Here is a 15,746-nt window from a genome sequence, read left to right on the forward strand (position 1 = left end):
ACTTAACAGAGTAACGAAAAAACTTTGTGGGTGGTGCCTTATGAGTTTCCTGGAACGAGGGACAGGAAGGGAAGGTGCAGAATGTAAGGAGCTGGAAGACCTCCGTGAATCATGTGATGACCACCAGGAAAAGGATTCTGGTTGCTCGAGACCTGGAAGCAGTATTATTTTTAATAAAGTCTGATGGTTTTGAGCATTATTACACTATTGGAGTGTTCCTAGCCTTTACATGGTTTAACTTTCTGCTGTGTGATCGAAAAGAAGAGAAGTCTGGAGCTTCTTGGGCTGGAGCAATTAACAGATACATGCATTATGTGCCAATCTAAAAGAGAGGCATATAACTTTGGTAAGTAAGTTTTACATGGGGAGAGTCTGGATCTATTTACTTGAAGCACAATGGTGAAATTGTGTGGTGGAAGACAATTGTGTTTTCACTATTCACTGTGGACTTTTATAAATGTTTTAGTACATATTTTTGTATATTGGATGTATATATTTATAAGAATTTTCTCTGCGGGATCACTATCACAGCACTACTGGTATTTAAACACTATGTGTTTGAATCAATTTGATCATATAATTTAATAATAAATATCAAAAGGCCGACTGTTTCAATCACCTGTTTGAAAATTCTGGAACAATAGTGGGAGTAGTTAGGATTTGTACACACAGCAACCAGATGCAAAATCCTAGTTCTTAGACCAGTGTTCAGATACTCTCCTGGTTGGGGAACAACGTGAACAGGGACTCTGGTATCAGCAGTCTGCATATTATGTTACACTGCACGATGTGAAGGCAAACCAATGCTACAAAGAACACTATGGGGTACTGGAGTAGTTTGGCTCAATACACAGTGAAATGTCAATTCAATACCCAACAAAAGGCATAAAAAGGTGCTTACTGTGAAGCCACTTTTAATTCTAGTAAATGGTTTTACAGATTCCTGGGTATGATTCTTTTTCTAAAAGCTGTGTGTTTAGTTTTCAAAATATCTTTGTCAGTCCACTGGTTTCTGCCTTTTGTAAGGCTTAATGTATGCACCTAAAATAAGACAATCAGGCAACATCCCCAGATCTTTCATAAATGGATCTGCTACATTCTGGACTTGAAATTTTTTTAATACTAACATCAACCAGGAAGCTGCTGGTTGCAATGAAACATATCAGTTTGTATGTTCTATTTCATGTATTAATAGCTATCCTTAGGGTCCTCTGATGGTGAGAAGCATCTAATTTTTCTCACTAAAGGCAAAGAATGTATGTGAGATTCACACCAACAACAGTGCAACATACAATAACACCATTGCTTATTAACATCATCCACGCTGAACAGCCCAAAAGGAATAGGGAATTTCACTTGATAAGACAATGTGTGCTTACAGTTGTAAATTAGAACACTATGAAGCCATACTTTAAAAATGGGATTTTTTACTTATCGTATAATCCATTTCTCTGATGTTCATTGACAGACACAGCTCCTGATTCTTCTAAACCATTGGGTTATACTGCCCCCTACAGGAGTAGGACACTAGACAGGAAAAAGCATGACTACGACTATGGGCAGTCCCAGGGGGTATACAGCCACACACCGCTATAGGCACTCAGTTTTGTTACAAGCAGTGTCAGAATAAAGGCAGCTCCACAGAGGGGTGGGTGCTGTGTCTGTTAATGAACATCAGAGAAAGGGATTTTAAGGCAAGTCAAAAATCCAATTTTCTCTTTCGTTTATTGATGGACAAAGCTCCTGATTCTTCTTAATTATTGGGACGTCTCAAAGCAGTGTCAAACGTGAGGGGTGGGAAAACAGCAGAAAAATATTCCCAAGGCTAACCATAGTCAACCAGGTAACAGAGAGATCAACCATAACAACTGGAGCTCACCTGAAAAAACAATACACCCTCAAAGAAGACCAGGTCCTCTAAACCACAGCCTGCAAAACCTTGTGGCCAAAAGAAGCATCCCTAAATGCCAACACATCCATTTTGTAAAACTTTGTAAAAGTGTGCACAGATGACCAGATGGCCGCCAGCAAACCTGCATCACTGATGCCTAATGACGGAAGGCCCAAGAGGCACTAAGCGCCTGAGTAGAGTGTGGCTTAACAGTGAAAGGAGGAACCTGACCCCTAATTGAATAGGCCTGAATCACTGTCTGTCCGATCCATCTGGAAATGGTGGCAGCAGAAGCGGTCAACCCCTGTCAAGGAGCCACAAATGCGTCTGCGGCATTGGCCAGGGGATCCTGAGACCTTGCCACAAACCTCTGCCCCTTCCATGGATCGTGTACAGCAGAGAGGGCTGGAACAATCGTTCGGCCCAGCTTAAATTGCCAGCTTTTTCCTGATCCGCCAGGACACTTCTTGTGCCCCCATGATGATTGACTTATGCCACGGTTGTGGCATTGTCCGACTGAAATTGTACCGGACACCACTGAAGACAAATTGTCCAATGATCCAGACAAAGACTGATCGCTCGGAGTTCCAGTACATGGATTGGCAGTCTGGACTCTTCCCGAGTCCAGACTCCCTGAGCACAAGCTGTGCTGAGGATGCCTCCCCACCAATACAGGCTGGCATTCGTGGTGACAACAGGGGGAGAAGGATTTCCCTGTCAAAGTGCTGAAGAACGAAGGGATCATGAAAATAGAAAATGACACCTATGGTGCCAACAGAACAGAAACCGAGGAGAAATCTTTCAATGGGATACTTGTTGCGGAGACAACTCTCTAAGAGGGCATTTGCCATCACTTTGGAGAGAACCTGAAAGGGATTTTCACCATTCCCTATCTTATAAAAGCTGAAAAGGTTTGGCTTTAGTTATATTTTAAATTACCACTTGATCCGGTCAGTGGATCCCTTATTTTTTAAATTCTTCTTGTAATAGGCCAAGCTATCTAGCAAAATTAGCATTTGTGAGGCTTGGAATAAGGTATATTGCACTAGTAGGGGAGCTTAAAATGTTCAACTTTGTTTCATATAAAAAAGAAACAAGTAGCTGTAACTGCTTAAAAGGTGTTAGCTGGAGTTGGGACCTATTTTGTCTACTAACTAAAATCTGTTTAAAAATACAAGTCTACACAACACCTGTCCACAAGGTAACAACGCAACTGCGCAATCTCACTTCAGAACAAAAAGTAATGTTCCATATTACAGGAAGTAGAAAAATGACAAACGTCTTTATTTTGCAATGATTTTGCACAGAGCAGCCCGCTAACCTGCTCTTCTAGGTTCCCCTGCAGGCGCTCCTGGCTCCTCCCCCCTGCTGAGTGCCCCCATATCAAGCCGCTTGCTATGGGGGAACTCCTGCAGGCTTGATCCCGATAAGTGCTCTGTGTCCATTGACACATAAATCAAGGCTCCGCCCCTCTCCCCGCTTTCTGATCTCTGGCTGTGATCGTCAGCACCAGGAGTCAATGGCTCCCACTGCTGGATAGAGAGCCAGCGGAGAGAACCACTGCTCTTGAGCACAGCATTGGATTGAGATCGGGCTTAGATAAGTTTAAGGTGGGGGGGGGCTGCACACAGAAGGTTTTTTATGGTAAAGCAGTAGTAAAGTCTGCATTTTATCTTGTACCTACAGGTAAGCCTATAAAAAGGCTTACCTGTAGGTACAGTGAATGTCTCCTGAACGTGCACAATTTAGGAGATATTCGCATGTTTTGAAGCCACTAGCACATTGTGACGCAAGTCTACAGAGTTTACTACCGCTTTAATGCACAGAACGCATTAAAATAAACACTTTCTACCTTTACAACCACTTTAATATTAGAGACTGACTGCAAGATATACAGTATTTGTCATTTTTGATGCTGCCAATATTAAAGTGGTTTTCTACAGGTTGAAGGTTTTTTATCTTCATGCATTCTATTCACGAAGTTAAGATGCATACTACTGACATGAGCCTGATTGTGGCCTGATCGTGCCAAGCTGGATGATCTGTATAAACTGTACGTAACCTCTGCTACATAAGAGTATAAAGCAGTGAGTTCCAGGTGTGAGACGAGTACTTGTCTCACATGTAGAACAAAATAGAGTTGGGCTGAGCTTTCAATGATTACAAAAATTCCTTTAATTGGCTGAGTCAGAGAGGCAGGACAAGGACGTCATGATCTCTTACTCAGCAATTCAGAAGAAGCTTCTTATTCATTGATAGAACACATAGCTGCCTATGATTGGCTGAGCGCCACTCAGCCTGACACTTTTTGCTGTGTAAGAGACAGGAGGGTCTCGTCTCACACCCAAACTCGGTGCTACATATGAGTTTATACAGCATGCCCAAAGGGCACACATGTTAGTGTAGGGAATAGTTTTTTGGGGCCAGCTTGGCCCAAACAAACTATTTAAAGTGAAAGTAAAGCTGGAGAGCAGCTTTAAAATACATGTTATAGAAAGAATGTAAGTGGTCATTGGTGACCTCTCTTTTCGCTTCTCAAGCCACTGACCTAGAACGATAAAAAAAGCTAAGAAGTTCTGATGCTTTTGCTTGTGCTTTAATTTAAGGTAACACCTAACACTAAACTATCACCATTCTTTTGTATACTCACCTTATCCTCGGTTGGAGGAAGCCACACCACAATTTACCCGCACCGAACTACAGGTACCGAAAATAATAGATTTATATTTTTTTCTTATTCACTAGCCATAGAATGTCACTTTAATGTTTGTTCCATTGTTTAATTAACTGCAGTGGAATGTAGAACTCAAGATGACCTATTTCATTTGCTGACATCAGACAATGGCAGCGTGCAATTGTCCAGCTGTGTTGGCTTGTCAAGTGAATTATCTCTGCTTTCCAGTGTAAGCCCAGAGTGTGTGAATTTTCTGTACTAAAATTAGCAAAGTGAATTTCACTGGTTACAGAGATGGAAAGAAAAATGAACATGGGTTAGAAAACTTACGTTCCTCCTCTTTAGGATCAAGCTGTGTTACACTGACAGATAACCGGTCAACGCGTTCTTGTAACGAGTTCACTCTAAAGGAAAAGCTGTGAGCCTCGTTGAACAGTTCCCCGAATATGTCTTCTGCATATTTACCTTAAACATAACAGCATATGAAAACAGCAATTCAGAATTTTATCTAGAATACATTTAAATAGAAACAATAGGTAAATATATAAACAATCACTGTATTTACATAAAACTTAGAAATCCCAATTTTCTTTGGATCCAGTTCTGTTATAACATGAAGAAACATCACTATGATCTTGGGGTTGATTTTTACTAAAAGCAAATTGACTGTTTACTTTCCAGGGGATGGTGCACTTTGCAAGGAACTTTTTTTCCAGAATTTAGTAAATGCAGTGAAGTGCACTTTCCAAAGAATACCCAATAACTTGCAAAGAAAAAAAAAAAAAATACAGCTATATCATGAAGGGTATCAAATCTGTATGACAAAATTTTTACTACTGTTCCCTTTCTGCAAATAAAATGCTGTAAAATATTATCTTTGGCTGTAATTATTTATGCAATTTGTTTTCCTACTTCAAATGAACTAAGTAGTGCCTCTTGTTATTTTAAAGAATATCTAAAATCAAAATTTTTCATTTTAAATTTTGAATAAAGTGGTAAGGGGTTAACCACTTGCCTACTGGGCACTTTTACCCCCTTCCTGACCAGGTCAATTTTCAGCTTTCAGCGCTGTCGCACTTTGAATGACAATTGTGCAGCCATGCAACACTGTACCCAAACAACATTTTTATCATTTTTTTTCCCCACACAAATAGAGCTTTCTTTTGGTGGTATTTAATCACCACGGGTTTATTTATTTTTTTGCTAAACTAAAAAAGACTGAAGATTTTGAAAATAAAATACATACTTTTTCATAGCTTGTTTTAAAATTTTGGAAAACAGGTAATGTTTCTCCTTCAGTGATGTGTACTGATGAGGCAGCACTGGTGGGCACTAATGAGATGGCACTGATAGGCAGGACTGGGGAGGAGGCACTGATTGGTAGCACTGGTGGGAAACTGATAAATCAGTGTACATGCCTTTTAGAGTAGCTGGTTATTGGCTCTCTTCTCTTCGCCTCATACTGTCACCATAAGGAAAGGAGTGCAGATAACTGGCTTCCATTTACATCCGGGATGAGCTGCGATTGGTCACAGTTGATCACGTGGTAAAGAGCCGCTGGTTGGCTCTTTAACTCAATTTATGATCAGCAGTGTCCTCCGGACACTGATCACAGAGAGTGCTGCCTGCGGCCACCAGAGGGCAAGCAGCAGGTGCGATTACAGGAGGCCATTATATGACGGCCTCCCATAACTAGCTTAGGTCGGCTGTTAGGGAGTTTAAGGAAAATTAAGGAAATCCAACATTTTTAATTATTACCAAAGAATAGGAACAGAGGGGAAACCTTTCTTGTTCAAGGTTTTATTAAGTAAACATTGTATTGTGAAAACACACATGGGTACAACTTAATTTATTGTACAAAGTACAAGCAGGTATCTCTGATGTACAACCCCAATTCCAAAAAAGTTGGGACGCTGGTAAAAATCTAGGGAAAAACAGAATGCAATGATTTGCAAATCTCATAAACCCATGTTTTATTCACAATAAAAGCCAGAAAAAATATCAAATGTTTAAACTAAGAAAATGTACCATTTTAAGGAAATAAGGTAATTTTTAAAACTGATGGCATGTCTCAAAAAATAGAGATATGGCAACAAAAAGTTGGCAAAGCAAGTAGTACTAACAAAGAGCTGGAAGAACATTTTGCAAGGAAGTAGGTTAGTTGGCAACAGGTCAGTAACAGTATTGGGTATAAAAAAAGCCAGAGTATCTCAGAAGTAAGGATGGACAGAGGTTCGCCAATCTGTGAAAAGCTGCATCTAAAAATTGACGAAAAATTTCAGAATATGCAACATAAAACTGCAAAGACTTTAAATACATCATCATCTACACAGTACATATCATCAAAAGATTCTGAGAATCTGCAGAATCTCTGTGTGCAAGGGACAAGAAAATCACGCAATATTGGATTCCCGTGATCATTGGGCCTTTAGATGTCACTGCATTAAAAGCAGGCATGATTCTGTGATGGCCATCACTGCATGGGCTCAGGAATATTTAAAAAAATAAATCTATGAACCAGTGCTCAAGTACCGCAGGAGCGCATGGGAACGGCGTTCCTGTACTTTTTCCACAGCAGGAACGCCATTCCCGTTACCAATCCTGCAGGACTGGCAGGGGCAGACTGGGCCGGGGGACAGCCAATTTCTGCATAAGCCAGCTACCCTAAGGTCTGCGCCGAAGGCAGGCTTTGAATTTTAGTTGCTCCTAAACTCTGAACCCACAAAGGTTTCATCCCTGCCACCCACATAGTAGGTTGGCTGGGCATCAGCTACCTATTGACGAGGAGGTAGCAGGAGGCGGGCTGCACCACCTTCTAGTGCCTCACAGCCAATGAATGCACAGCGCACTGTCCATTACTTTCCGTGGACTTCCTGTGGTGTTGTGGAGCTGCTCTGCAAACTGATTAAGGGGAGGAAGGAGAAAATGTGTTATGACCCCCAACAGTAATTAAAAGCTGCTAAAAATGCCTGCCTTCCTTCCTCCCTCCTCCTCTCTCTCTCTCCCCCTCCTTTTTTTTTCTCTCTCGCTCCCTCCCCCTCGTTTTTTTTTCTCTCTCGCTCCCTTCCTCTTTCTTTTTTCTCGCTCGTTCACCCCTTTCTTTTTCTCTCTCGCTCGGTCCCTCTTATTTTCTCTCCCTCTCTTTCTCTCTCCATCCATCCCTCTCTCACTCCATCCCTCTTTAATTTATTTATAAGGCTGGCCACAGATGGATTGAAATTAGGCCAGTTCAGCAGGAACTGGACACATTTCAATCCATCTATAAGCACACTGGTTGTACTAAAGTAGATGTCGCACTTTATTTGTTAAAAAAGGAGTACTTAATTTTTGAGGTGGGGGGAATCTTCCCACACTTTTTTCCCAGGACTTGACCCCTGCTATGAACATAGTTCCCCATGCCATCCAAAATGCAAGGTAAAGCTGTACCTTGTAAAGATGCCATATCTGCACATGATCCAGAAACGTTGCCGTTTTCTCTGGGCCAAAGCTCATATAAAATGGTCTGTTGCAAATTGGAAAACTGTTTTGTGGTCAGACAAATCAGAATTTGACATTTTTGGCAACCATGGGTGCGGTGTCCTCCAGACCAAAGAGGGGCACCTTCTGGCTTATCAGTGCTCCTTTCAAAAATCTGCGTCTGATAGTATGGGTGTGCATTAGTGCATATGGAATGGGCAGCTTGCACATCTGGAACGCTATGCACTATCAACGCTAAAAGATCCATGTTTTAGAGCAGCATTTGCTCCCATCCAGACAATGTCTTTTTCAGGGAAGGCCTTACAATTTCAGCAAAACAATGCTTAATTGTATACTGCATCTGTGAGAACAGTATAGCCTTGTAGTAGAAGAGTCTGGGTGCTTAACTGGCCTGCCTGCAGTCCAAACCTTTCCCCAATAAAAATGTTTACAGCTTCTTGAAACGAAAAATATGACAAAGACGACCCAGGACTATTGATCAGTTTGAATCCCACAAACCCGATTCCAAAAAAGTTGGGACACTGTACAAATTGTGAATAAAAACAGAATGCAATGATGTGGAACTTTCACATTTCAATATTTTATTCAGAATACAACATCGATGACATATCAAATGTTTAAACTGAGAAAATGTATAATTTTAAGGGAAAATAAGTTGATTTTAAATTTCATGGCATCAACACATCTCAAAAAGGTTGGGACAAGGCCATGTTTACCACTGTGTGGCATCCCCTCTTCTTTTTTATAACAGTCTGCAAACGTCTAGGGACTGAGGAGACAAGTTGTCCAAGTTTGGGAATAACGGAAAATTTATATCAAATACTTACCGTAATTTTCCTTTCCTGATGGACTCCATGGCAGCCTACATGTGGGTTAGTCCCGCCTCCTCCTACCTCATAGGACCCCACTCCCATAAATTTCACTCTGCCCCAGAGACCATGTTCCATAAAATAGCCTCCTCTGGCAGATGGGTGGGGACTCCGGCTGCCATGGAGTCCATCAGGAAAGGAAAATTACGGTAAGTATTTGATATAAATTTTCCGTTTTCCTGACAGACTCCATGGCAGCCTACGTGTGGGAAATAACTAGCCAAACACACCAGGGTGGGCAATCTGCTGTTCAAAAGAAATTTAATTTGCACCATCAACTGATAGTATCCGCAAACCAAAATCAACAGATGATAAAGAAGCTGGCTCGACACAATAATGAACCATGAAAGTGTGAATTGAGGACCATGAGGCCGCTTTGCATACAACTTCAGGAGCCACATGACGAAACGCTGCCCAAGAAGTCGACATTCCTCTTGTAGAATGCGCTGTCACCGCCTCCGGGGGAGCCAACCTTTAGCTCTATAGGCCCATTGAATGGACTGGACAATCCAAGATGCGATCGTTCTAGAAGAAGCACGCAAGCCTTTATTCTTCCCATAGAACAGGACAAACAAATAATCCGAATGGCGGAAATGAGATGTGGCTTCCAGATATAGTTTCAGAATTTGCCCTACATCCAGTGGATGAGTCGCAGCGTCAGAGGATTTGAATGTTGGCAAGACAATTTCCTGATTTTCATGAAAAATAGAGGATACTTTTGGATGCGAATCCAACATGGGAATCAGAACCACCCAATCCGGGAAAAACAACAAAAAGGGTTCTTTGCATCCCAAAGCTCCTAGCTCAGAGACCCTTTTTGCTGAGGCGACTGCCACCAGGAACGCTACTATAAGAGACATTTCTTTGATGGAGAGTTGAACCAGGTTATCTTTTCTGAGGTCTGCAAAGAAATCCAGAACAAGTGGAAGATCCCACTTAGGGAATCTGGGCTTCCTTTGTGGTCTGAGCCTAGAAGCTCCTCTGAAAAATTGCCTCACTAGAGGATGCTTTGCCCAGGATGTTCCTGTGAAAGCCGAGATAGCTGACACTTGAACTCGAAGAGAACTGACTGATAAAAGGCAGATCCAGGCAAGATTGTAGAAAACTCAAAATGTGTTGAACCTCTGGAGTGCCTTGCACATCCATATTTCCGGAGATATGAGACATGACCTTCTTCCATATCCTTTCGTAGACTATATTTGTTCCAGCTCTTCTCACATTCAACAGTGTGGAGATAGCTCCACTTGGACACCCTAATGCCTCCAGCCTTTCCCTTTCAAAAACCAGGCCATCAGGTGCAGATGGGCCGGGCAAGGGTGTAGCACCGTTCCCTAAGACAGGAGATCCTGCCTGGAAGGTAGTGGAACTGGCTCGCGAAAGCTCAGCTGTAGCAGCATCGGAAACCAGGGCCTGTTTGGCCAATATGGGGCTATCACAAGAGCCTCCACTTCTTCCGACCTGAGTCTCATCAGGAATCTAAGGAGGACTGGAACTGGTGGGAAGGCGTAAGCCTTGTGAAACCTCCACTGCTCTGTTAGGGCATCCACCCCGAAAGCTTGTGGGCATTTGCATCTCGTGTAGTACTTCTCCAACTTGAAGTTGCACGGGGAAGCGAACAGATCCACTTCCGGAAGGAACCCTAGGGATTTTAGCCACTGAAACACATCGGCATGAAGACTCCACTCGGTATGGAGACTCCTGATAGAAAATCCGCCTGGATGTTCTGTGTCCCTGGCAGAAAAACCGCAGTGAGGTTGGATAAGTATTTCTGAGCCCAGACCATTATTGGCTCGACTTCTCTCAATAAAGAGTGACTGCGAGTTCCCCCTTGACGCTTTATATACGACACTGCCGTCGTATTGTCCAGCCTCAGGAGGACAGATGTTCCTACTTTAAGGCGATGAAATGCTTGGAGAGCTTGAAACGCTGCTCGAAGCTCCAGGATGTTCGAAACTTCCCTGTGTAACCGAGGATTCCATTTGCCCTGGGCTATCTCTGATAGGCAGTGAGCGCCCCAACCTGTTTTGCTTGCGTCCGTGGTTATCGTGACCCAAGAGATGGGAAGGATAGAATGGCAATTGAGTAGATTCCTCTTCTGCAACCACCACAGGGGACTGTCCCGCATTACTGGGGAAATCCAAATCAGATGATCCATGTCGCCTGGGCCGAAGAAATCCTGTTTGAAAAGGACGCATCCTCCATTGAGCCCATTTCACCATAGGTGTCGTGGCCACCATAGTACCTATTATTTTGAGGCACTGTGAGACCCGGAGATGAGATGTTGACATGGCCAGCTGTACTCTGTCTCTGATAATCAGGATTTCTCTAGAGGCAAGGAGATGATGCCCTTGACTGTATTGAATTGAGCCCCGAGAAAGATAAGTGCCTGTGTGGGCTCCAGATGGCTCTTTTCCAAGTCTAGCAACCAGCCGAACTCGAGAAGAGTCGCCGTGACTAGATCTCTGTGAACCAGGAGTTGCTCTCGATCTTGCGACAGAAGTAGTAAGTTGTCTAAATAATGGTGAAGACGCACTCCCCTGATTCTGATCAGGGCTACCACAGCCAATAAGAGTTTTGAAAATACTCGAGGAGATGTTGTGAGTCCAAATGGGAGACATGTAAACTGAAGATGGTGTTGATCCACAGAAAACCGCAGGTATTTCTGTAACTCTGTTGCTATAGGCACATGGAAATATGCATCCTTCAAGTCTATTGACACAAGCCAATCTCCTGGCTGAACCGCCTGGCGGATTGTCAATAGTGTCTCCATTTTGAATTTTCCCTTTTTTATAAAGGAGTTTAGATGTGTGAGGTCTATGACCGGTCTCCAGGAGCCGTTTTTTCTTCATTACTAAGAAGAGTGGAGAATAGAGGCCTTGAAACCTCTCTTTGGCTGGTACTGGAACTACTGCGCCTTGAAGCAGCAGCGCATCTACGTATGTTGAAAGGATTTGCCTTTCTTCTTCCGACCGTGGAAGAGCTGTGGGAACGAACTTGAGGATAGGTGGACTGCAGAACAACCAAGTGTGTCCTGTAGAGATTGTCCTGATGACACAAAAATCTTTTATCGAGGCTGCCCAGACGTGTCGAAACCGGAGAAGGCGAGCACCGACCTGAACCGTCTGCACAGGCCCAACATCAAAAGGACTTAGCCGCTTCCCAGCTACTAGAAGAGGCTCCTTTGGAAGCCTTTTGGTTTGAAGATGGATTTTTCCTCCATGTTTTCCGGAATTCACGACCAGGTCTGTAACTTCGAGCATCCTTCGCTCTATCCGAAGATTGTCTGGACTGTGTCCTTCTCTGACCCAGCAGACGACGATCCTGCGGGAGGAACCCCAACTTACGGCCCGTGGCCCGTGAAATAGCGCTCTCCAGCTTGTTCCCGAACAAGGAAGACCCTTCGAATGGAATACGGCACCAAGCCTGCTTGGAGGAAGGATCAGCCAGCCAGGGGCGCAGCCATAGAGCCCGTTTAGCTGTCACTGAAGAGAGCATTGCCTCGGGCCACCAGACGAATAATATCTAGGGAAGCCTCCCCCAGAAAAGAAGCCGCCAGTCTGAGCTCATTCACTGCTGAAGCTCTGGCTGCTTCTTCTGATACGGGCCCTAGATCCGAATCCACCTCTATTGTCCAGGCCTCCATGGCCTTGGATAAAGCCGCAATGGCTAGGGCTGGCTTACAAGCCATTCCAGCAGACACATAAATCTTCTTAAGGTCAGTGTCGATTCTTCTTTCCAGCCCATCTTTAAAAGACACTGTGTCTTTGAGTGGAAGAGTGACGTGCCTCACTAATCTCATGAGGGCGGCATCCACTAGGGGCGCTGACTCCAGGTGCTTCACATCCTCACTCTTGAATGGGTACATCCTGGAAACTTTGGATACCAGAGAATTTTTCCTCTCTGCACATCCCCACTCATCCGAGATAATTTCACCAAGTTCACCTAAAAAGGGAACGTTATGGCGCTCTCTCTTTAGGTGCTTGAAGTACCTTCTTTGTTTAGATGGTGACTCTTCTGGCTCCTCCCACTTTAGGGCTCCCTTTACTGCCTTAACCAGGGTAGGAACCAAGGCAAAATCAAAGCTTGTGCCAGGAGTATCCGATTCGTCCTCACTATCCGAGGAGTTGAAGCCGGAAATGCTCTGTTGAGAAGGGCCGGGAGTACTGAGGCTCTCCCTAACAGGGATGTCTGCCATACCAGCCGAGGGGCTACAGGTGCGGTCAACCTCCAGGTTTTGTAGGGATTCTTGGACCACCTGTCTAACCAGGGATTCCACCTGCTGGTTATCATTCCCCCTTTCTCTAGAGGCATGGGCAAAACATGCATCGCATATTGATTTGCCATCAGAAACACGTGCTGCACAACCCCAGCAAGATCTTCTATCAGGGTGTCTTTGTGCTGATGCAACCGTGGAGCCTTCCCTGTGATGTTTGGTAGAAGACTTGTGGCGACTAGTGCCAGGAGAAGTGTGATGACGTTGTGACCTAGTAAGGTCCTTATCTTCGCGTGCTTTAGTTTGTTTATCAGACCTAGAAGGGCTAAGAGAAAAGGGAAAAATTACCCCTACTGCCCTAAATCCGAACCGTACAGGGATAGGTAAAAATAATACCACTCTTACCTGTAGAGTAAGGGTTGGCCACTGGGGGGCGGTGAAGTATCCATACTGCTCTTAACAGGAAGACTGTAACAAACACAGGAATAAGGAAGTGCTGCATAGTGCATACACCAGACTGCACACAGACATCCAGCAGGATTAAGCTTACCACTAGCAGAGACCGATCAAGCACAGGGAAGCTGCCGCATATGCCCGCAGTACAATCCCAATGTGATCCACTGTAACAGCAGTTTAAATCTGCCGCCAGATGATGACGTCATCGCCCCCCCGTGACAGACAGCATCCGTGCGCATGTGTGAGCACAGAACAGCCACTCCACTGCGCCGGCACCGCCCCCAGACACCCATTGGTGACCCGGAAGCTGCGCTGGGACACAGGAAGAGCCGGGGCCGCAAGATGGAACGCACCTGCGTTCCAAAACACCGCAAGACAAAATACATATACAAAAAATGGCTGCCATACGTTACCAAGCACGCTCTGAACCACGGTCTGACCTGGGACACGAAAACCTCCAGTGCATCGATTCGGGGTGTATTAATGGGCCTCCCACTAGTAGCTAGGACGATTGGCCGTATTCAGCTTGCCCGCCAGTGGCCAGGCTTTATGCTTCTTCAATGCATGGGATTGCACACCCGTGTCCTACCCCGCTAGTAGCTAGGGCGTACTGGACTCTTCAGGAATTCAGCCTGGAATCGATTGTGTAAATCACCAGGAAATAGACCGAAAATCTTCATGAGGTAAGACTTGATATCCATCCGAATGGAGGACAAAAAAGGAACATGGTCTCTGGGGCAGAGTGAAATTTATGGGAATGGGGTCCTATGAGGTAGGAGGAGACGGGACTAACCCACACGTAGGCTGCCATGGAGTCTGTCAGGAAAAGAATGTTGTCCCATTCTTGTCTAATACAGGCTTCTAGTTGCTCAACTGTCTTAGGTCTTCTTTGTCGCATCTTCCTCTTTATGATGCGCCAAATGTTTTCTATGGGTGAAAAACCTGGACTGCAGGCTGGCCATTTCAGTACCCGGATCCTTCCTCTACGCAGCCATGATGTTGTAATTGATGCAGTCATGTTGGAAAATGCAAACTCTTCCCTGAAAGAGACGACATTTGGATGGGAGCATATGATGTTCTAGAACTTGGACATACCTTTCAGCATTGATGGTTCCTTTCCACATGTGTAAGCTGCCCATGCCACACGCACTTATGCAACCCCATACCATCAGAAATGCAGGCTTCTGAACTGAGCGCTGATAACAACTTGGGCTGTCCTTGTCATCTTTAGTCCGGATGACATGGCGTCCCAGTTTTCCAAAAAGAACTTCGAACTTGGATTTGTCTTACCACAGAACAGTTTTCCACTTTGCCACAGTCCATTTTAAATGAGCCTTGGCCAAGAGAAAACGCCTGCGCCTCTGGATCATGTTTAGATATGGCTTCTTTTTTGACCTATAGAGTTTTAGCCAGCAACGACAAATGGCACAGTGAATTGTGTTCACCGACAATATTTTCTGGAAGTATTCCTGAGCCCATGTTTTGATTTCCATTACAGTAGCATTCCTGTATGTGATGCAGTGCCGTCTAAGAGCCCCAAGATCACGGAAATCCAGTATGGTTTTCCGGCCTTGACCCTTACGCACAGAGATTGTTCCAGATTCTCTGAATCTTTGGATGATATTATGCACTGTAGATGATAACTTCAAACTCTTTGCAACTTTTCTCTGAGAAACCCTTTTCTGATATTGCTCCACTATTTATTACCACAGAATTGGGGGAATTGGTGATCCTCTGCCCATCTTGACTTCTGAGAGACACTGCCACTCTGAGAGGCTCTTTTTATACCCAATCATGTTGCCAATTGACCTAATAAAGTTGCAAATTGGCCCTCCAGCTGTTTCTTATATGTACATTTAACTTTTCCTGCCTCTTATTGCTACCTGTCCCAACTTTTTTGTAATGTGTAGCTCTCATGAAATCCAAAATGAGCCAATATTTGGCATGACATTTCAAAATGTCTCAGTTTCAACATTTGATATGTTATCAATATTATATTGTGAATAAAATATAAGTTTATGAGTTTTGTAAATTAGTCCATTCCTTTTTTACTCACAATTTGTACAGTGTCCCAACTTTTTTGGAATTGGGTTTGTATATCAGGCAAGCATGCGACAACATTCCTCTCCCAAAACTCCAGCAACTTGTCTCCTTGGTTAACAGACA

The 15,746-nt window shown here is 44.0% G+C and overlaps 1 protein-coding gene across 2 annotated transcripts in view; it reads right to left on the reverse strand.

The window, feature by feature from the left end:
- The window catches only part of WASF1 (WASP family member 1), a 237,917-nt gene that overhangs the window by 120,794 nt on the left and 101,377 nt on the right, over positions 1 to 15,746 (reverse strand). For both annotated transcript variants that reach the window (XM_082251581.1, XM_082251582.1), the window contains exon 3: positions 4,896 to 5,030. In XM_082251581.1, coding sequence (XP_082107707.1) covers positions 4,896 to 5,030 — 135 coding nt within the window. The remainder of the gene's footprint in view (positions 1 to 4,895; positions 5,031 to 15,746) is intronic.

Source organism: Pelophylax lessonae, assembly GCF_965119305.1.
Source record: "Pelophylax lessonae genome assembly, chromosome: 3".
In the NCBI taxonomy this organism is placed as follows: domain Eukaryota; kingdom Metazoa; phylum Chordata; class Amphibia; order Anura; family Ranidae; genus Pelophylax; species Pelophylax lessonae.